The sequence below is a fragment of the Bubalus kerabau genome, chromosome 17, assembly GCF_029407905.1.
Source record: "Bubalus kerabau isolate K-KA32 ecotype Philippines breed swamp buffalo chromosome 17, PCC_UOA_SB_1v2, whole genome shotgun sequence".
Lineage (NCBI taxonomy): Eukaryota > Metazoa > Chordata > Mammalia > Artiodactyla > Bovidae > Bubalus > Bubalus kerabau.
In genome coordinates, this window is record NC_073640.1 from 53,771,621 (window position 1) to 53,788,358 (window position 16,738).

Consider the following 16,738-nt stretch of genomic DNA (forward strand, 5'->3'; position numbering starts at 1 on the left):
TCACAACCCCAGGCGATAACATTTTTGTAATGCTGCTGCATGCCTTGGATTGTTATTTTCTTAATTTTTATTTTATACTGGAGTATTCCCAGGTAGCCCAGTGGTTTAAAAAAAAAAAAAAACTGCCTGCCAATGCAGGAGACCTACGTTTGATCCCTGGGTTGGGAAGATTCCCTGGAGGAGGAAATGGCAACCCACTCCAGTCTTCTTGGCCTCAAGAATCCCAAGGACAGAGGAGCCTGGTGAGCTACAGTCCTTGGGTACACAGAGTTGGATACGACTGAGTGTCTGAACAACAATAGTTGATTAACAGTGTGTTAGTTTCAGGTGTACAGTAAAGTGATTCATGTACATGTTCGCTCTTTTTCAAATCCGTTTCCCATTACAGAACATGCAGCAGAGTTCGCTGTGTTATACATAAGGTCTTTGTTGGTTATTTAGCCTATTTTTTGTTTGACCCCTCTTAGTTCCCCAGCCAAGGATTGAACGTGTGCCTGAGAGGGTAACAGGCAGGAAGGCCAGAGGTTCCCAAGCAGCAGGAGGAAATAAACTGCAAGTGGCAGACGACCTGCTTTGAGCGAACTAATGTTTTTCTTGTGGAAATGTTTTTTAAACTATGTATTTGCTGTAGAATTTGCCTTTCTTCAAAATGGTTCCACCCAAGAATAACTTTTTTCTTTTCTCAAACCTTGGGCTGATAATGGCTCAACAAACCAGTATTCCTATCAATTGTTTTATGGCTGGGGGATGCCATCCTATCTATTGTGGGAGAGGGCTAGTGAAACTCCCTCAGCCTTGAGGTGTCTCTCTTATCTGATTAATAGCTTTCTAACAGATATTAAACACCTTGCTAAAAGCTAGCAAGGGGGCCCTCTTTCTGTCCTCTTCTGATGTCAGTGTCAGAAGCTTTCCTATCTCTATACTTTTTTGTTACACAAAAAGTTCCCCAAGCAGTCAAGCCTCATCTCTGACCCCAGATTGAAATCCTCTCCTCCGGAGGTCACGGGTCCCGGTGAAACACACAGCCCACGGCAGCAACCTTTCACGCCATTAGTAGAGGAAGCACGGTCCTAACCACTGGACCACCAAGGAACTCCGTCTGTTTTAAATACAGCAGCATGTGCATGTCCTTCCCAAACTCCCAGGCTATCTCCTCTCCTTCCCCCAGTAGCCCTAGGTTTTTCTCTAAGTCTATGAGTTTTTGAAGTTCATTTGTATCATTAAAAAAAAATTCTACATATAAGTGATATCATATTTTTCTCTGTCAGACTTACTTCACTTAATATGATAATCTCCCAGTCAATCCATGCTGTTGCAAATGGCATTACTTCATTCTTTTTCACGGCTGAGTAGTATTCACTATGTATCACATACACCCCCTACATCTTTGTTATCCATTCATCTTGTTGATGGCATTTAGGCCATGGATTTCTAATGTTTCATTTCCTACTGCCAAGGAGCTCAGCAGTGGACTCAAGCCAAAGGCACCATTATCCATTCATCCTGTTGATGACATTTAGGCCATGGATTTCTAATGTCTCATTTCCCACTGCCAAGGAGCTCAGTAGTGCAATCAAGCCAAAGGCAGGAACAAACCAACCCCCAAATCCTGTCTTTGTGAATTTATCTCTGGGAACACTTTGTGAGTTTATCTCTGGGAACACTCCAGATGCCAAGGCTCTTATCAGTCTGGATCCAGTCTAGAGAGAAAAGCCACACAGTAATTTGAACAGGGAAAGTTTAATATAGAGAATCAATGACTTTAACAGCAACGTGAAATAAGGAGGGGATTCATTGGTAAGGGGCCCTGGGAGTTACTGGAAATCCACCTTCAGGGGTATGGTGGAGAGGCATTCAGAGAGACACCTCAGTGGAGGCTGTCCTGTGCAGGGTCGGGGGTGGAGGGCGCCAGGGGAAGCTGCTGACCACCTGATTCACCTCAGCAGATGCGGGGAGCCCTGCACCACCATGCACTGCAGGGCAGCTGAAGCAAGCACCCCTGAGCAGAGCCACAAAGCAAAAGCCTTTCCTCCCTTGAGGAACATCTCTCGGGCGCCCTCTACTGGCAACCCTTATCAGGCCAGTTAGCAAAGGACAATACTTCAAAGGCCCAAAGCAAACAACGTTGAATTTGGAGCTGAGTGTCAATAAGGAGAACGCTGTGGGACTCCCCGCATGTAGTGGATATGGACCAGGGATACTGCAGCCCGCAGTGAGCCGAGTCGTCCCACACAGGGAAGAACCAGCCCTGTAGAATGCCAGTAGTGCCCCCTGGCAGGAAACAGGAGCACATGCAAGTGGGATAATCCGACTTCTGACAGAAGTCAAGAGAAGTTTCTTGCCAGAGAAGTGGGCACGGTGTGGGGCAACCACAGGGGAGAGTGCAGCTCCCCGGGGCTACTTGCAGCCAGGGGCCCTTACCTCCCCCAGGATAGAGAAGGGGGCTCCTGAAACTGGGAAGGAGAGAAGCATGTGGAGAGGGCTATCTGACAAGCTGAGAGGAGCTGTGAGCTTCAGGCTAGGTGCAGCCAGCCACAGCACCCCGGCGGTGGAGAACAAATGTCCCAACCTCAGGCTCTCCTCCCCTCACCCCAGCCCGACCCCCCGAGTTGAATGAGCCGAACAGAGCCAGAAGGATGAGCTGCTGGGCACTCAGCACAGCCTGGCAGAGACCTTGCTTGATGGGGAGGGGCCGAAGGCTAGGCGGGGATGGGGCTGCCGGCTGCGTCCCGGGACTGCTCCTCTGGCCCCACCTTGAGGCCCTGTGCCCAGTCAGCCCCCAAAACCTCACAGTGGGGCAGCATCTCCTCCACCAAGATCTGAGTGAGGCCCGGGTTGGACACGGCAGGAAGGTCGGAGATATCCAGCCTGCGGAGGTTCCTGAGAGGAGGCAAGATGGGGGGAGGGGTGGGTCACATGTAAGGATGGTGTCTGTGTGTGTGAGTGTGGGGGGTGTACCTGCCCCCATGCTGACCCCCAGCTTTCGAATAAAATCTTTGCTCAAGTATATGAGACCCACTGTGTTCATTACAAACTGCACACCTCTGGCTCCTGCTGTCCCACAACAGTGTAAATATCTTGTAATTTCATTCATACAAAAAGGCAGGAAGACTAAGAGTCTTCCCACCCTCCCAGAGGTTCACTGCACAGCTCATCTATGCTGACCCACCACCAGCTCTAGGTCTGTCCAGGAGGCAGGGATGGGGGTACTGCCCTCCCCTGGTCTGGGGCCCAGCCTGAGTTGAGGTCTCACTGGAGGTGGTGGAGGCAGGCGAGGCCCCGTTCAGAGATGCGGGGGCAGCCGGCCAGGGAGAGCTCCTGCAGTGAGTCAGCCAGCTGGTAGAGGCGGCCGAGACACCAGTCATCCACGTGGGGACAGTGCCGCAGCGACAGGGACTGGAGCTCCTTCAGGGCCACTGCAGGGGGCAGAGGGAGGATGGCACTGACAGCCCTTCTGGAGCCCACCACGAAAGGGCAGAGCCTGGTCCGTCTCCACCTCATCCCCCCTCACCCCACTCACAGAGGTTGTCCAGGCCTTGGTAGTTGATGGCACAACCACTGGCATCCACAGCCTCCACGGGCACCTCCTGGAGCTTCCGGAACTCGAGAGAGGAAAGGCCCTGCTCATTCGCCCGCATCCACTCCCTGTCCCGAAACCTGGGAGAGAGCGAGTGTCAGCAGGGTCCCACAACCTTTCAACCTCTTAACACTCCTAGCACCATATCAGAGAACCTGCTGCACTCACTATACACCAGGCCCTGCGCTAAGGGCTTTACATGTCTGGTCTCATTGGGTCCCCTGACAACCCCATCAAAGATGGAGTGTTTGGCCAATTTTACATACCTGGAAGCTGAGGGTGTAAGAAATTATGGATATTAACATGAGAAAAAAGAGCTATGAGACAAGAATCCTTGGAGATGGGTGAACGTTGAGATATTTACAGACAGGTATACCATTTCTAAGGAAGGTGCTGGAGAAAGTGCTCAAAACAAGTGAAAATCTTAATCGGAACCAAGAAGAAGGCTAGATGAAGCCTATGTGAATTGTGTTTTCAAAAAAGAAGGAAAATAAAGGGGGAAAACGAGGAGGAGGAGGGGGAAGGAAGAAAGAAAAGACACACCAGTGCTGACCGAGCACATGTGCTATGTTGGCCTGTGACCCATGACAAGTGTCCAGACTGCAAAGTGTCTCTGAATCTTTACAGTACACCGTGTAGGTTAGACATGACCACCATCCCATTTTACAGATGACAAAACTGAAGCTCAGGAACAAGTCCCCAGCCACATGGCCAGGAACGGGCAGAGACCAGGGTGTGCACAGAAGCCAGTCGGACTGACATGAGCCCATCCAACGGATAAGCCCCAGGCTTAGAAAGTGGCTCTCCCGCCTCCCCAACCCCCACCCCCCATTCTGACACCTTTGCCGTCATACTTGACTGCGCCTCCCTGCTTCAAGACGAAATAGGCCCCCGCGACGTAGGGGCCGTATCGCTCCTTGATGTAGGTGAAGGACCTGCCGGGAGAAGAGTAGCCGAGGGTGAGCCTTAAAGCACCACACCCCTTGCCAGGCCCCGGTGCTGCTGAGGGGGTCACAGTCCATAGCACGGGACTGAGATATGCAGGCAGACTGAGTCAGATGGCAAATATTTACTGAGCGCCTCTAAAGTGCTGGGCACTAGGGGACAGTGTGACCAAGGCGGATCATTGTCCCTGCCCCTGCAGTTATTTCACAGGGGAAACAGATAACCACCAAGTTAAGAACAAATCACAGAGTAGCAATTCTGTGATGAAGTTAATACCGAGGGAACAGACTAGGAGTGGCTCGGGTCGGGATGGCGGATGGAGGTGAGTGATTTGGTTTGCGTGTTGGAGGAGGCAAAACTTGAGAGATCTGAATGAAAGAGGGATTGCAGAGTTCAGGGTCAGAGTCTGCCAGGCCGAGGGAAAAGCCAGTTGCAAAGGCTCAGAGGCTTGAATTAAGATGAATAAATGGCAATAAGGATGCCAGGCTGGGAGAGGTGAGTGGGCGTCCCTGGTAGAGGTCTCAAAGCTCAGTAAGGGGCCAGATTTTCGGCCTTGGAGTTTGGCTTTTATTCTAGTTGCAGTCAGAAACCATAAGAGGGTTTTAAGCAAAGTGGTAATGTTATCCATCTTCCTTTCTTAAGAGTCCTCTGGCTGCTGTGTAGACTGTAACAGGGGCCAAAAGGTGACTGACAGGAGACAACTGCAGTCATCCAACCATAAAATAAAAGGGCTCCCACCAGGCTACAGACAGAAGGTGACCATTGGTCAAATTTAGGATATTCTGGTATTTTATTGATGGACTGGATGTGGAGGAAAGGGAAGCAGACAGGAATGAGGGATAACTCCTTAGAATGTAGTCTGAACAACGGATGGGCAATGGTGCCACTGACTGGGATGGGGAAGGCTTGGGGGTGAGAAGGCTGTTTTAGGGGGAAACCAAGGTTTGCTGTTAGCCATGTGAGGTCTGAAGTGCCAGCTAGACCTCCAAGAGGAGATAGTGGGCAATGGATTGCTTCTATGAGCTGGAGGGTTTGGGAAGCATGTGGGCTGGAGATGAAGAGACACGTGGGCACGGCTCCCAATGGAAGCCCTAGGGCTTCCTGGAGTGGCAAGGGCAGGGCAGGCAGGCCGGGGAGGCCTGGACAGCAGGGCTGAGCAGGCCAGGGGTTCTCACCGATTTTTCTTTTGCACCTTCAACACCTGCTTCCGGAGAAGGTACTCCCTCACAGCCTCCACGTCATAGAAGCGGTCAGTCAGGAACTGGAGCAGCGTCCTCCCCTTCCTCTGACTGCCCTCCGGGTCCACTGCCTTGCTCAGGCCACGGACGCCGCTGGTACCCCTGTTCCATACTGGGGCCACTAGCTGCAAGGACTGGGGAGGAGAGGGGAGGAGGAGCTGAACCCAGAGCCTCCTGCGAGACACACAGACAGATTCCCCGGTTTTTCCTCCCAAATTTTCCCTCCTCAATGCTTCCCTGCTGATTTATCTTCTAGGACCTTCCAGTTCTTTGGAATCTGCAAATTTCCCCAGAATTTCCCCAAGTTCTTTTCTTTAATCAATCTTCAATTCTCTTTGGGACTTCCCTGGTGGTCCAGTGATTAAGAATGCCTGCCAATGCAGGGGACATGGGTTCGATCCCTGGTTTGGGAAGCTCCCACGTGCTGCGGAGCAACTAAGCCCGTGTGCCACAACTACCGAGCCCACTTGACCTAGAGCCTGTGCTCCGCAACAGGAGAAGCCACTGCAATGAGAAACCAGTGCACCACAGCTAAAGTAGCCCCTGCCTGTCACAACTGGAGAAAGCTTGCACACAGCAACCAAGACCTAGCGCTGCCAAAAAACTTTATCTTTGATTTGGCCAAAGGGTCTTCTGCTTTTCCTAAATTCTCCCCCTAACTTCCCCCAAGCCCTTAGTCTCTCACCAAACCTCTATTATCTGAACTCTTAATGTACTACAAATTCTCCCCTTAATTTTATCCACTTCCCACCAGTTTTCCTAAATAAGGCATTCCTTTCCCCAAAATATAACAATTTTTAAAAAAATTTTTATTTTTGGCTATGCTGAGTCTTTGTTGCTGCGCAGTCTTTCTCCAGTTGCTGTGATGGGGGGGCTACTCTTCCATTCCTGTGTGCGGGCTTCTGATGCTGTGACTTCTCCTGTTGCTGAGAAATGGGGTCTAGGGTGCTTTACCACTGAGCCACCAAGGAAGCTCCCAAATATAATCTTAATTTCTCTCCAAACCATCCTTAACTTACCTCTTGAAGCTCCCAAACTCTCTTCAAGTTCCCCTCCAAAGTTTTCTCTTAAACTGCTTCAGTTTCTCTTTTTCCTTTAACCAAATTCTCCCAATAGTTTTGCCCACATACTTATTTTCCTTAAAATTCCTTTTAAGCTCCCAACCTTACTCTAATTTTCCTAGGTCCATTCCTTGATTTTGGCGAATTCTTCCTAAATTCTTTCCACAATATTGCAAATTCTCCCCTTAATTTCCCCTAGATCTTTTCCCTTGGAATTCCCAAATTCACCTCTTGGGTTTTCCATCAAAATTCCTAACTATTCCATGAGTTTCCCTCACCTTTGGTCTCCTACTCTTGGACCTCAAACCTCAGTTTTTCTGCCAATTTCTTCCAAACCCTTATCCTTTGCAGGTCCCATTATAGTCCGCCCCTAGACTCCCAGCGCCCGTCGGATCCCTCCCTCTGATTGGTCTGGCGCACTTTCTCAGTAGGCACGCCCTGCTTTCCCATTGGTTTCTCTCCTTCGCTGCCTGTGACCCGCACCGATCCTTCCCGGCCCCGGACGACCACAGGTCTCCGCGCCCAGAGCGAGGCTTAGCGGGAGAGAGCCCCTGCTCCTTCTCGCTCCTTGTCCGCTGGGCGCCGAGAGAGGTCCTGAAGGCAGAAACAGCAGAGCGGACACTAATTTAGGGGGGTCTAAAAGCTTCGGTCACCTACCGCCCTGGGCGCCGCCATCTTGCTAGGACTGTGTAACCGGAAGGGGCTCATCTTATCCAACCCACCGGGTCTCTTATGGCCACGCCCCCTCCGTTTTCCTGCGCTCCTCTTAAAGGGCTTCCGTGGTGGCTCAGCCATGAAGGATCCGCTTGCTATACGGGAAACTCGGGGTCGATCCCTGGGTCGGCGAGATCCCCTGGAGAAGGGAATGACAACCCACTCCAGTATTCTTGCCTGGGGAATTCCATAACAGAGAAGCCTGGAGGACTATTGTCTTTTACCGTCCACGGAGTCCCTAAGAGTTGGACATGACTAGCAAATAACATTTTTTTAAATTTTTTTATTGAAGGTTAATTGCTTTTCAAAATTTTGTTGTTTTCTGTCAAACTTCAACATGAATCAACCATATGTATACATGTATCCCCTCCCTTATGAACCTCCGTCAAATCTCCCTCCCCATCCCACCCCTCCAGGTTGATAGAGAGCCCCTGTTTGAGTTTCCTGAGCCATACAGCAAATTCTCCGTTGGCTATCTATTTTACATATGGTAATATAAATTTACATGTTACTCTTTCCATACATCTCACCCTCTCCTCCCCTCTCTCCATGTCCATAAGTCTATTCTCTATGTCTGTTTCTCCATTGCTGCCCTGTAAATAAATTCTTCAGAACCATTTTTCCATATGTTCCCTGGAATACAATATTTATCTTTCTCTTTCTGACTCACTTCACTCTGTATAATAATCCACCTCATCAGAACTGACTTAAATTTGTTCCTTTTTATGGCTGAGTAATATTCCATTGTGTGTATGTACCACAACTTCTTCATCCATTCATCTGTTGATGGGCATCTAGGTTGCTTCCATGTTCTAGCTATTGTAAATAGCACTGCAGTGAACAATGGGATACATGTGTCTTTTTCAATCCTGGTTCCTCAAGGTATATGCCTAGGAGTGGGATTTTACTGGGTCATATGGTGGTTTTATTCCTAGTTTTTAAAGGAATCTCCATACTGTCTTCCACAGTGGCTGTATCAATTCACATTCCCACCAACAATGCAAGAGGGTTCCCTTTTCTCCATGCCCTCTCCAGCGTTTATTGTCTGTAGACTTTTTGATGATGGCCATTCTGACCGGTGTGAGGTGATACCTCATTGTGGTTTTGATTGCATTTCTCTAATAATGAGCAATGTTGAGCATCTTTTCATGTGTTTGTTAGCCATCTGCATGTCTTCTTTGGAGATCTTAGGTCTTTTCCCCACTTTTTCAAATAACACTTCTTAAAGGAGCACACACTTATTACTCTTCTTGTGTTTAGCAGTCTGTCGGACCTCCCTTTCCAATGGGCGTTAAAATGGTACCCAGCAGTCTTTCCCTTAGGAGAGGGCTGTTGGAGTACCTTCCTTCCCTCTGACTGCACTCACAGGTCCCTGTGAGCTTTCCTGTTCCTCTAGGTCTAACTAGCTGTTAATGCTTCCTTAGAACAGAAAAAGATGTGCTGAGAAACTCCACGTATTTATTTTTTAATCATTATTTTTTTAAATATTTATTTATTTTTGGCTGTACTGGGCCTTCGTTGCTGAGGGTGGGCTTTCTCTACTTGTAGAGAGTGTGGGTTGCTCTGGTTTCCATACTCGGGCTTCTTATTTCAGGTCCCATTTTGGCTTCTCTTGTTGTGCTCATGGGCTCTAGGGCAAGCAGGCTTCAGTAATTGCAGTGCATGGGCTTAGTTGCTCCTAGGCACGTCGGGTCCTCCTGGATCAGGGATTGAACCGGTGTGTCCTGCATTGCAAGGTGGATTCTTATCCACCTGACTATAAGAGAAGCCCCGCATCTTTCTTTAAAGCAGGGTCAGGGAAGGGAAAAATCGAATAGATGGTGATCTGAGATTTCAAGGTAAGGGACAGAGGCAGAATTTCAAGACTAGTATTGCGGTGTGTTGGCAATTTTTGTTTGGAGTTCAAGGCTATATCTCAAGGGAAAATTCATTATGAAGTCTTGTGGGTAGAATTACTCATTCATTCATTCATTCTACAAATATTTACTGAGTCCCTACCATGTGGCAGGCACTGTTCTGAGTTGTGAGATTACCATGGAACCAAGGCTCTCCCTGGAATGGAGCCAACATTCCAGTCAGTGAGAGGATGGTTAAGAAACAAATGAATAAGCAAGATAATTGCAGAGAGTGTTTGATAAGAAGCAAATAAAAATAAGCCATATAATAGGGAGTGACTGAGGCACAGGGCCATCGGTAAAGACCTCTGTAAAGTGTTGACTTTTAAGTGGAGGTGAGGGATGAGAAGGAAACAGCCATTCAAGGGCCTGGGGGGAAAGTGTTTTAGGCAGAGGTAACAGCCAGTGCAAAGACCCAGAGCTGGGACCAGCTTGCACAGAGGTGTGGGAGACTGGGTCAGAGAAGTGGGCAAGAAATTGACTGTGCTTTATTCCATTTGCACAGGCATGCCATGGTCTGATTTATATTTTCTTTTTTAAGATTATATTTATCTGTTCATTTATTTATGGCTGTGGGGGTCTTTGTTGCTGCACACAGACTTTGCTTTCTCTAGTTGTGACAAGCGAGGAGCTACTCTGTTGTGGTGTGTGGGCTTGTTGCGGTGTCTTCTCTTGTTGTGGAGCTCAGGCACTAGATTGTGCACACTCAGTAGTTGTGGCACAGGGACTTAGTTGCTCCAAGGCATGTGGGGTCATCCGAGACCAGGGATCAAACCTGTGGCCTCTGCATTGGCAGGCAGATTCTTAACCACTGGACCACCAGGGAAGTCCTAACAGATCTTTGATGCTAACTATGGACGATGATTGCAGCCATGAAATTAAAAGACACTAGCTCTTTGGTAGAAAAGCTATGACAAACCTAGACAGCATATTAAAGAGTAGAGACATCACTTTGCCTACAAAGGTCTGTCTGGTCAAAGCTATTGTTTTTCCAGTAGTCATGTACGAATGTGAGAGTTGGACCATAAAGAAAGCTGACAGCCTAAGAATTGATGCTTTTGAATTGTGGTGCTGGAGAAGACTCTTGAGAGTCCCTTGGGAAGCAAGGAGATCAAACCAGACAATCCTAAAGGAAATCAACCCTGAATATTCATTGAAAGGACTGATGCTGAAGTTCCAATACTTTGGCCACCTGATATGAAGAGCCAACTCATTGGAAAAGACCCTGATGCTGGGAAAGATTGAAGGCAAAAGAATAAAGAGGTGGTAGAGCATGAGATCGGAAAAGGCGATGGCACCCCACTCCAGTCCTCTTGCCTGGAAAATCCCATGGCGGAGGAGCCTGGTAGGCTGCAGTCCATGGGGTCGCTAAGAGTCGGACACGACTGAGCAACTTCACTTTCACTTTTCACTTTCATGCACTGGAGAAGGAAATGGCAACCCACTCCAGTGTTCTTGCCTGGAGAATCCCAGGGATGGGAGAGCCTGGTGGGCTGCTGTCTATGGGGTTGCAGAGAGTCGGACATGACTGAAGCGACTTAGCAGCAGCAGTAGAGCATGAGATACAACCAATAAATTGTGGTGGTTGTTGTTTTGCTGTTTAGTCGATAAGTCGTGTCCAGCTCTTTTGCAACTCCATGGACTATATGTAGCCCACCAGGCTCCTCTGTCCAAGGGATTTTCCAGTCAAGAATACCTGAGTGGGTTGCCATTTCCTGCTCCAGGGGATCCTCCCTACCCAGAGATTGAACCCACATCTCCTGCATTGCCAGGCGGATCCTTCACTGCTGAGTCACCAGGGAAGCCCCTTCAAAAAAAAAAAAAAACAAAAAAAAACAAAAAAAAACTGTGGTAGATCTATCCAACAGAATTCTGTGTCAGTCAGGATCCCAGCAGAAAAGTAAGTCACAAACAAGTAAGATAATTGAGCATTTAATAATAGCACGATTTACAAAGTGAGGAGTATCTAATGAGGGATGGTCAAACACCTGTAAACTAGCCACAGAGAGGCTCCATTACACCCTTATCCTTGAAGGGTCAAAGGGAGAGAGCAGTCCCTGGAACCCAGTGAAACCTATGGGTACAAAAGAAGGCCAACAGGAGTCACAGCCAAAACAAGTTGCACAACCAAACTCATCAGTGGGGAGGAGGGAAACAAAAGCCTCTCCTAAGGGAAGGACCAGTGGGAGGGAAGAAAATATTTTGAAAATAATACAATCTACCACAGACGAGACGTCCAGCAACTCTCCTACCACCATGTGGATAATACCAGACAATAAAAGAGACAAAGAGAGCAGAGAGATTGAGAAAACCAGAGTCCCACTCCAGTATTCTTGCCTGGAGAATCCCAAGGACAGCAGAGCCTGGCAGGCTACTGTCCATGGGGTCGCAAGAGTCGGACACGACTTAGCGACTAAACTACTACTGCTGCTAAAGACATCATGACAAGAAAAAAGGCTGAGAGCTGAAGAATTGAGACCTTCAAACTGTGATGCTGGAGAAGACTTGAGAGTCCTTTGAACAGCAAGGAGATCAAACCAGTCAATCCTAAAGGAAATCAACCCTGAATATTCATTGGAAGGACTGATGCTGAAGCTGAAGCTCCAATACTTTGGCCACCTGATGCAAAGAGTCAACTCATTGGAAAAGACCCTGATGCTGGGAAAGATTGAAGGCAGGAGGAGAAGGGGATGACAGAGGATGAGATGGTTGGATGGCATCACTGACTCAATGGACATGAGTTGAGCAAACTCTGGGAGATGGTCAAGGAGAGGGAAGCCTAGTGTCCATGGGAGTCCATGCAGTCCATGGGATCACAAAGAGTTAGACATGACTGAGCAGCTGAACAACAACAAAGACATCATTTAAAGCCTGAATCCAGCATGTCTGTCTGCTCTTGGCCTGCCCCAAAGCTCCTAAAAATAGATTCCCATTTCTACCTAAATGAATTTGAATTAAATTTCCATTGCTTACAGCAGTAGAACTACATCTTTGGAGGGAAAGGCTTTGCCAAGCTCTGTTAACACTCCCCCATCAGTCATGAGCACTGACTCAACTCCCATCGGTTGAAAATCTCAACCAATGAACTCTCCCAAAGGAATCAACTGTCTCCACTAAGAGACAGAGACCAATAGCATCATAGCTTCCTAACATTTTAATAGGACAATTTGAAAATATACAGAAAAGTTGAAGATTTGTACAGTAAGTCACTGCCTAGGTTCTGTAACTGGCATTAGTAAATGTTAGTTGCTCAGCCATGTCTGACTCTTTGTGACCCCAATGGACTTTAGCCCACCAGGCTTCTCTGTCCATGGAATTCTCCAGGCAAGAATAGCGGAGTGGGTTGCCACTCCCTTCTCCAGTGTATCTCCCCAACCCAGGGATCGATCACCAACTCAATGAACATGAATTTCAGCAAACTCCCGGAAGAGGACAGAGGAGCCTGGTGTGCTGCAGTTCATGGCGGGGCCTGAACTGCTAGTGATAATGTCTATGGACAAGTCCAGGGTTGGCAGAACTGCTGCTCAGCCTGGGCCAGCAGCCTGGACACCAAGGCACTCCGGCTGAGGGATCGTTCTCCTGGAAGCCATTCCTGGCTCCTCAGGCACAGGGCCTGGGAAGCCCTGCAAGGGCCAGAGTGGGGAAGATAGGCAAGGATCAAACCAGGGGAAGATAGAGGTAAGTGGAGGAGAGGGCTGCAGGGGGCGTTGGGGAGGAGCAGTGGGCGGGACCCAGGGGGGCGGGGCAAGAAGAGGCGGGGCGGCCGCTCACACGTGAAGGGTCCATCTGAGAAGAGGCAGGGAGGGGTAGAGTTTGACCTCCGGCCAGAGGGGCTGAGGTAGGATCCGTGTGAGAGACCTGATGTTACACTTCAATTAAAACACACACATACACACGCGCGCGCGCGCACACACACACACACATACATACATCCTCCACCCCCCCCCCAACACACACACACGAAGCTGCTGATTTTCTGTGGAGAACGGACTTTGTGATGCCAGGGGGTGCTCCCCCACCCTCCACTGCCCTTTACTCCCCTCCCCCCGCCCCCAACTCCCCAGGGGCTAGGTCACTCTGGACCTTGCTACTTCCTGTTACTGGCTGCGGCAGTTCAGAGGCTATGGAGCTCTGGAAGCAGCTGAGGCAGGCTGGACTGGTGCCCCCGGGGCTGGGCCCACCCCCGCGGGCCCTGAGGGGAGTCCCCCCAGTGGAGAAGGTGGGTCAGACCCTCGCGTCCCCAGGGGCTGGCGCTGGAGGTGCCAGGGAGAGTCTGCTGTGGATCTGGAAGGAGCTGGTGAGTGAGGGGTTCAGAGGAATCAGAGATGGGGGAGTGGGGAGTGGATAAATGAATGGGGATGAATGAAAATAAAAGGTGCCAGAGACTGAAAGACAGAAAGTGAGAGACAGGAATAGAGAAACAGAGGCAGAGACAGATACACACAGGGTGAGATGGAGACAGAGACAGAACAGCACCAAGAGTGAGAGACAGTAATAGAGACAGAGAGACCCAGAGAGAGAGAGAGAGACAAGAGATGGAATGCAGAGAATGAGAGCCAAAGACAGGCTTATATTAAATCTGAAAGACAGAGATGCAGAAAGTCAAAGGCAGGGGCAGAGAAATAGAGACAGAAAGATGGGATCTAAAAAGACAGAGAGGGAGACAGCCAAGTAGAGACAGAGAGATGGAGACAGATAACAAGAGAGGGAGACCTAATAAGAGAGACGGAGACTAAGACTCAAGACACAGGGAGCGAACAAGAGAGGTGGAGAAAGCAGGGGACAATGAAATGGAGAGACCAAGACAGTGGGAGACAGGACAGAAGCAGGCGGACAGAGTCCAGGGACACAGTGAGGGTTCCACCCGCATGCTGTGGGCCAGGACTGTTAAAGAAAAAGTAATTGATGACACTTGTTAAAGATGGCAAGGCTGTAGGTATAAAGACCCGCTGTGATGGGATTTTGTAGTAGAGGAGAGATTGGGCTGAACTTTGAATATAGCACGGGCAATTGGGAATTGACGGCCAAGGAGCAGGGTCAGGGGATAGAACATTCCTAAGAGGCTGGGGTGTCCCTGGAGGTCTAGTAGTTAAGCCTCAGAGAGGTTCCAATGCAGGGGATTGGGGTTCAATCCCTGGTGGAGTAACTAAGTCCCCACATGCCAAGTGGCACAGCCAAAAGGGGGGAAAAAAAAGAAAAATTCCTAGGAGGCAACCTCAGGGGTAAGGGGGGAGTCTGGCTAAACTGATCTATCAGGATTCTTGCTGAAGGCAGGCCAGGGTGATCAGCCATTACCTGGGGGATGGAGGAGCGGGGAGGACGAGGAATCTGATCAGATATGGAAGAGGGTGTTGTTAGTCTCTTAGTTGAGTCCAACTCTTTATGACCCCATGAACTGTAGCCCACCAGGCTCCTCTGTCTCTGGAATTCTCCAGGCAAGAATACTGGAGTGGGTTGCCTTTCCCTTCTCCAGGGAATCTTCCCGACCCAGAAATTGAACCAGGGTCTCCTGCATTGCAAGCAGATTCTTTACCGTCTGAGTCACCAGGGAAACCCAAAACATACAAAGAGGGGGATTCTTGCTAAAACTGGATTTTACGGATACAAAGAAGTATTGATGGGCCCCTGAAAATGTTCAGGATCCTGACTAAAGTTTGTTTAGGCAAAGTATCTGTGTTGGGACTTGAGCTGGGAGCTGCTCCCACCCAGGTTTCTAGGCAGAGGCACACTAGCCCTTTGCCTTCTGGAGTGTCATGCACATGACTGACCCTTCCCACCCCAGGGGAACCTCCGCCGAGTGGATGTCCAGCTGCTGGGCCAGCTGTGCAGCTTGGGACTGGAGATGGGGGCACTGCGGGAGGAACTGGTGGCCTTCCTGGAAGAGGAGGCAGAGGAGAACACCGAGGAAGAGGAGGAGGACAGAGAGCTGAAAGGGAAACTGGAGGGGGCCTCCAGTCCAGTCCCTGGCCACCACCGCCCTCCTGACTTTGAGATGACTATCTGAGGCCCTGCCAGTGTGCTTCCAATGGACACATGAATGATACGCAAGCTTATGTAAGAAGCCAGGGGAAGGGAGGGATTTGCAGGTCAAACTGACCTGCAGATGTCCAATTTGGTACGGTCATGTGCTCCTTGAGCAAGTGCTTTCTCTGAAAGTGTCTGAGATGAGATTGAGGGGTGGGTCCCTGAATGGTGGGGGTGTTTCTAGATGCTGTGGGAGGTTTGCAGAGAAACTCTTGGTGTCTTTGCAAATATGATGGAGATGTGTGCAGATGGCTATTAAGCACTTGGAGAGTGGCTAGCTCTAACTGAGGCCTGCTGTAAGTGTAACACACATGCTGAATTTCCAAGCTGGGTTCGATAAAAACAATATTCAGTATTTCAGTAATTGTAAAAGTTAATTATATTTTGAAATGATAATATTTGGGGTATGTTGGGATAAATAAAAATATGACTAAAGCTAATTTCACCTGTTTATTTGTAAATTTCTTTTACTGTGGTAAGACACATGACATAAAAGTTACCCTTTTAACCATTTTTAAAGGGTCGGACACAACTTAGTGACTAAACCACCACCAAAGGGGAGGTCAGAGTGCCTTTCTCCTATCTGTTGTTTTTGTGTTTGTATTTTTTTTTTTAATAATATTTATTTATTTATTTTTGGCTGTGCTGGGTCTTCCTTACTGCGTGGGCTTTTCTCTACTGCAGCGAGCAGGGGCTACTCTCTAGTTGCGGTGTACAGGTTTCTCTTGTTTTGAAGCACGGACTCTCAAGCGTGTGCTTCGGTAGTTTCAGTGTGTGGGCTCAGTAGCTGGCAGTTCCCGGGCTCTGGAGCACAGGCTGAATAGTTGTGGTGAATGGGCTGAGTGACTCGGCAGCAAGTGGGATCCTCCCAGATCGGGGATCGAACCCGTGTCTCCTGCCTTGGCAGGCAGATTCTTTACCACTGAGCCACTAGGGAAGCCCATTAAAAATTTTTTTTTTGGCTGCGCTGGGTCTTTGTTGCTGCACGGGCTTTTTAGTTGCGGAGAGCAGGGGCTGCTCTCTAGTTGTGGTGCACGGGCTTACTGCGGGGGCTTTTCTTGATGCAGAGCACTGGCGCTAGGGCACACAGGCTTCAGCAGCTGTGGCTCCCGGGCTCTCGGGCACAGGCTGAGTAGCTGTGGCGCACGGGCTTAGTTGCTCCGAGGCACATGGGACCTTCCCAGACCAGGAGTCCGAACCTGTGTCTCCAGCACTGGCAGGTGGATTCTTAACCACTGAGCCACCAGGGAAGCCCCCATTTTAACCATATTTTAAAGTTTACAA

The 16,738-nt window shown here is 49.2% G+C and overlaps 2 protein-coding genes across 2 annotated transcripts; one reads left to right on the forward strand and one right to left on the reverse strand.

The window, feature by feature from the left end:
* Positions 1–1,726: 1,726 nt before the first annotated feature.
* On the reverse strand, positions 1,727–7,581 carry DMAC2 (distal membrane arm assembly component 2). Its single transcript, XM_055552821.1, has 6 exons — positions 7,479–7,581; positions 5,698–5,894; positions 4,432–4,512; positions 3,521–3,657; positions 3,254–3,416; positions 1,727–2,880 (listed from the first exon to the last, which is right to left on the reverse strand). Exons 1-6 carry the CDS (start codon positions 7,527–7,529, stop codon positions 2,700–2,702), a joined length of 810 nt encoding a protein of 269 aa, XP_055408796.1. The 5' UTR covers positions 7,530–7,581; the 3' UTR covers positions 1,727–2,699.
* Positions 7,582–13,553: 5,972 nt separating this feature from the next.
* On the forward strand, positions 13,554–15,434 carry ERICH4 (glutamate rich 4). Its single transcript, XM_055551163.1, has 2 exons — positions 13,554–13,727; positions 15,213–15,434. Exons 1-2 carry the CDS (start codon positions 13,554–13,556, stop codon positions 15,432–15,434), a joined length of 396 nt encoding a protein of 131 aa, XP_055407138.1.
* The last annotated feature ends 1,304 nt before the right edge of the window (positions 15,435–16,738 follow it).

What these genes read in the sequence shown, in the direction of transcription:
- DMAC2 (XM_055552821.1), bottom strand. Translation starts at nt 7,529, where the DNA reads ATGAGCCCCTTCCGGTTACACAGTCCTAGCAAGATGGCGGCGCCCAGG. An exon ending in CCAAGGCCTGGACAACCTCT is followed by an intron (nt 3,417 to 3,520) that starts GTGAGTGGGGTG and finishes TGCCCCCTGCAG; the next exon opens with TGGCCCTGAAGGAGCTCCAG. An exon ending in GCCTGCCTCCACCACCTCCA is followed by an intron (nt 2,881 to 3,253) that starts GTGAGACCTCAA and finishes GCCTCCTCTCAG; the next exon opens with GAACCTCCGCAGGCTGGATA.
- ERICH4 (XM_055551163.1), top strand. Translation starts at nt 13,554, where the DNA reads ATGGAGCTCTGGAAGCAGCTGAGGCAGGCTGGACTGGTGCCCCCGGGG. An exon ending in TGTGGATCTGGAAGGAGCTG is followed by an intron (nt 13,728 to 15,212) that starts GTGAGTGAGGGG and finishes TTCCCACCCCAG; the next exon opens with GGGAACCTCCGCCGAGTGGA.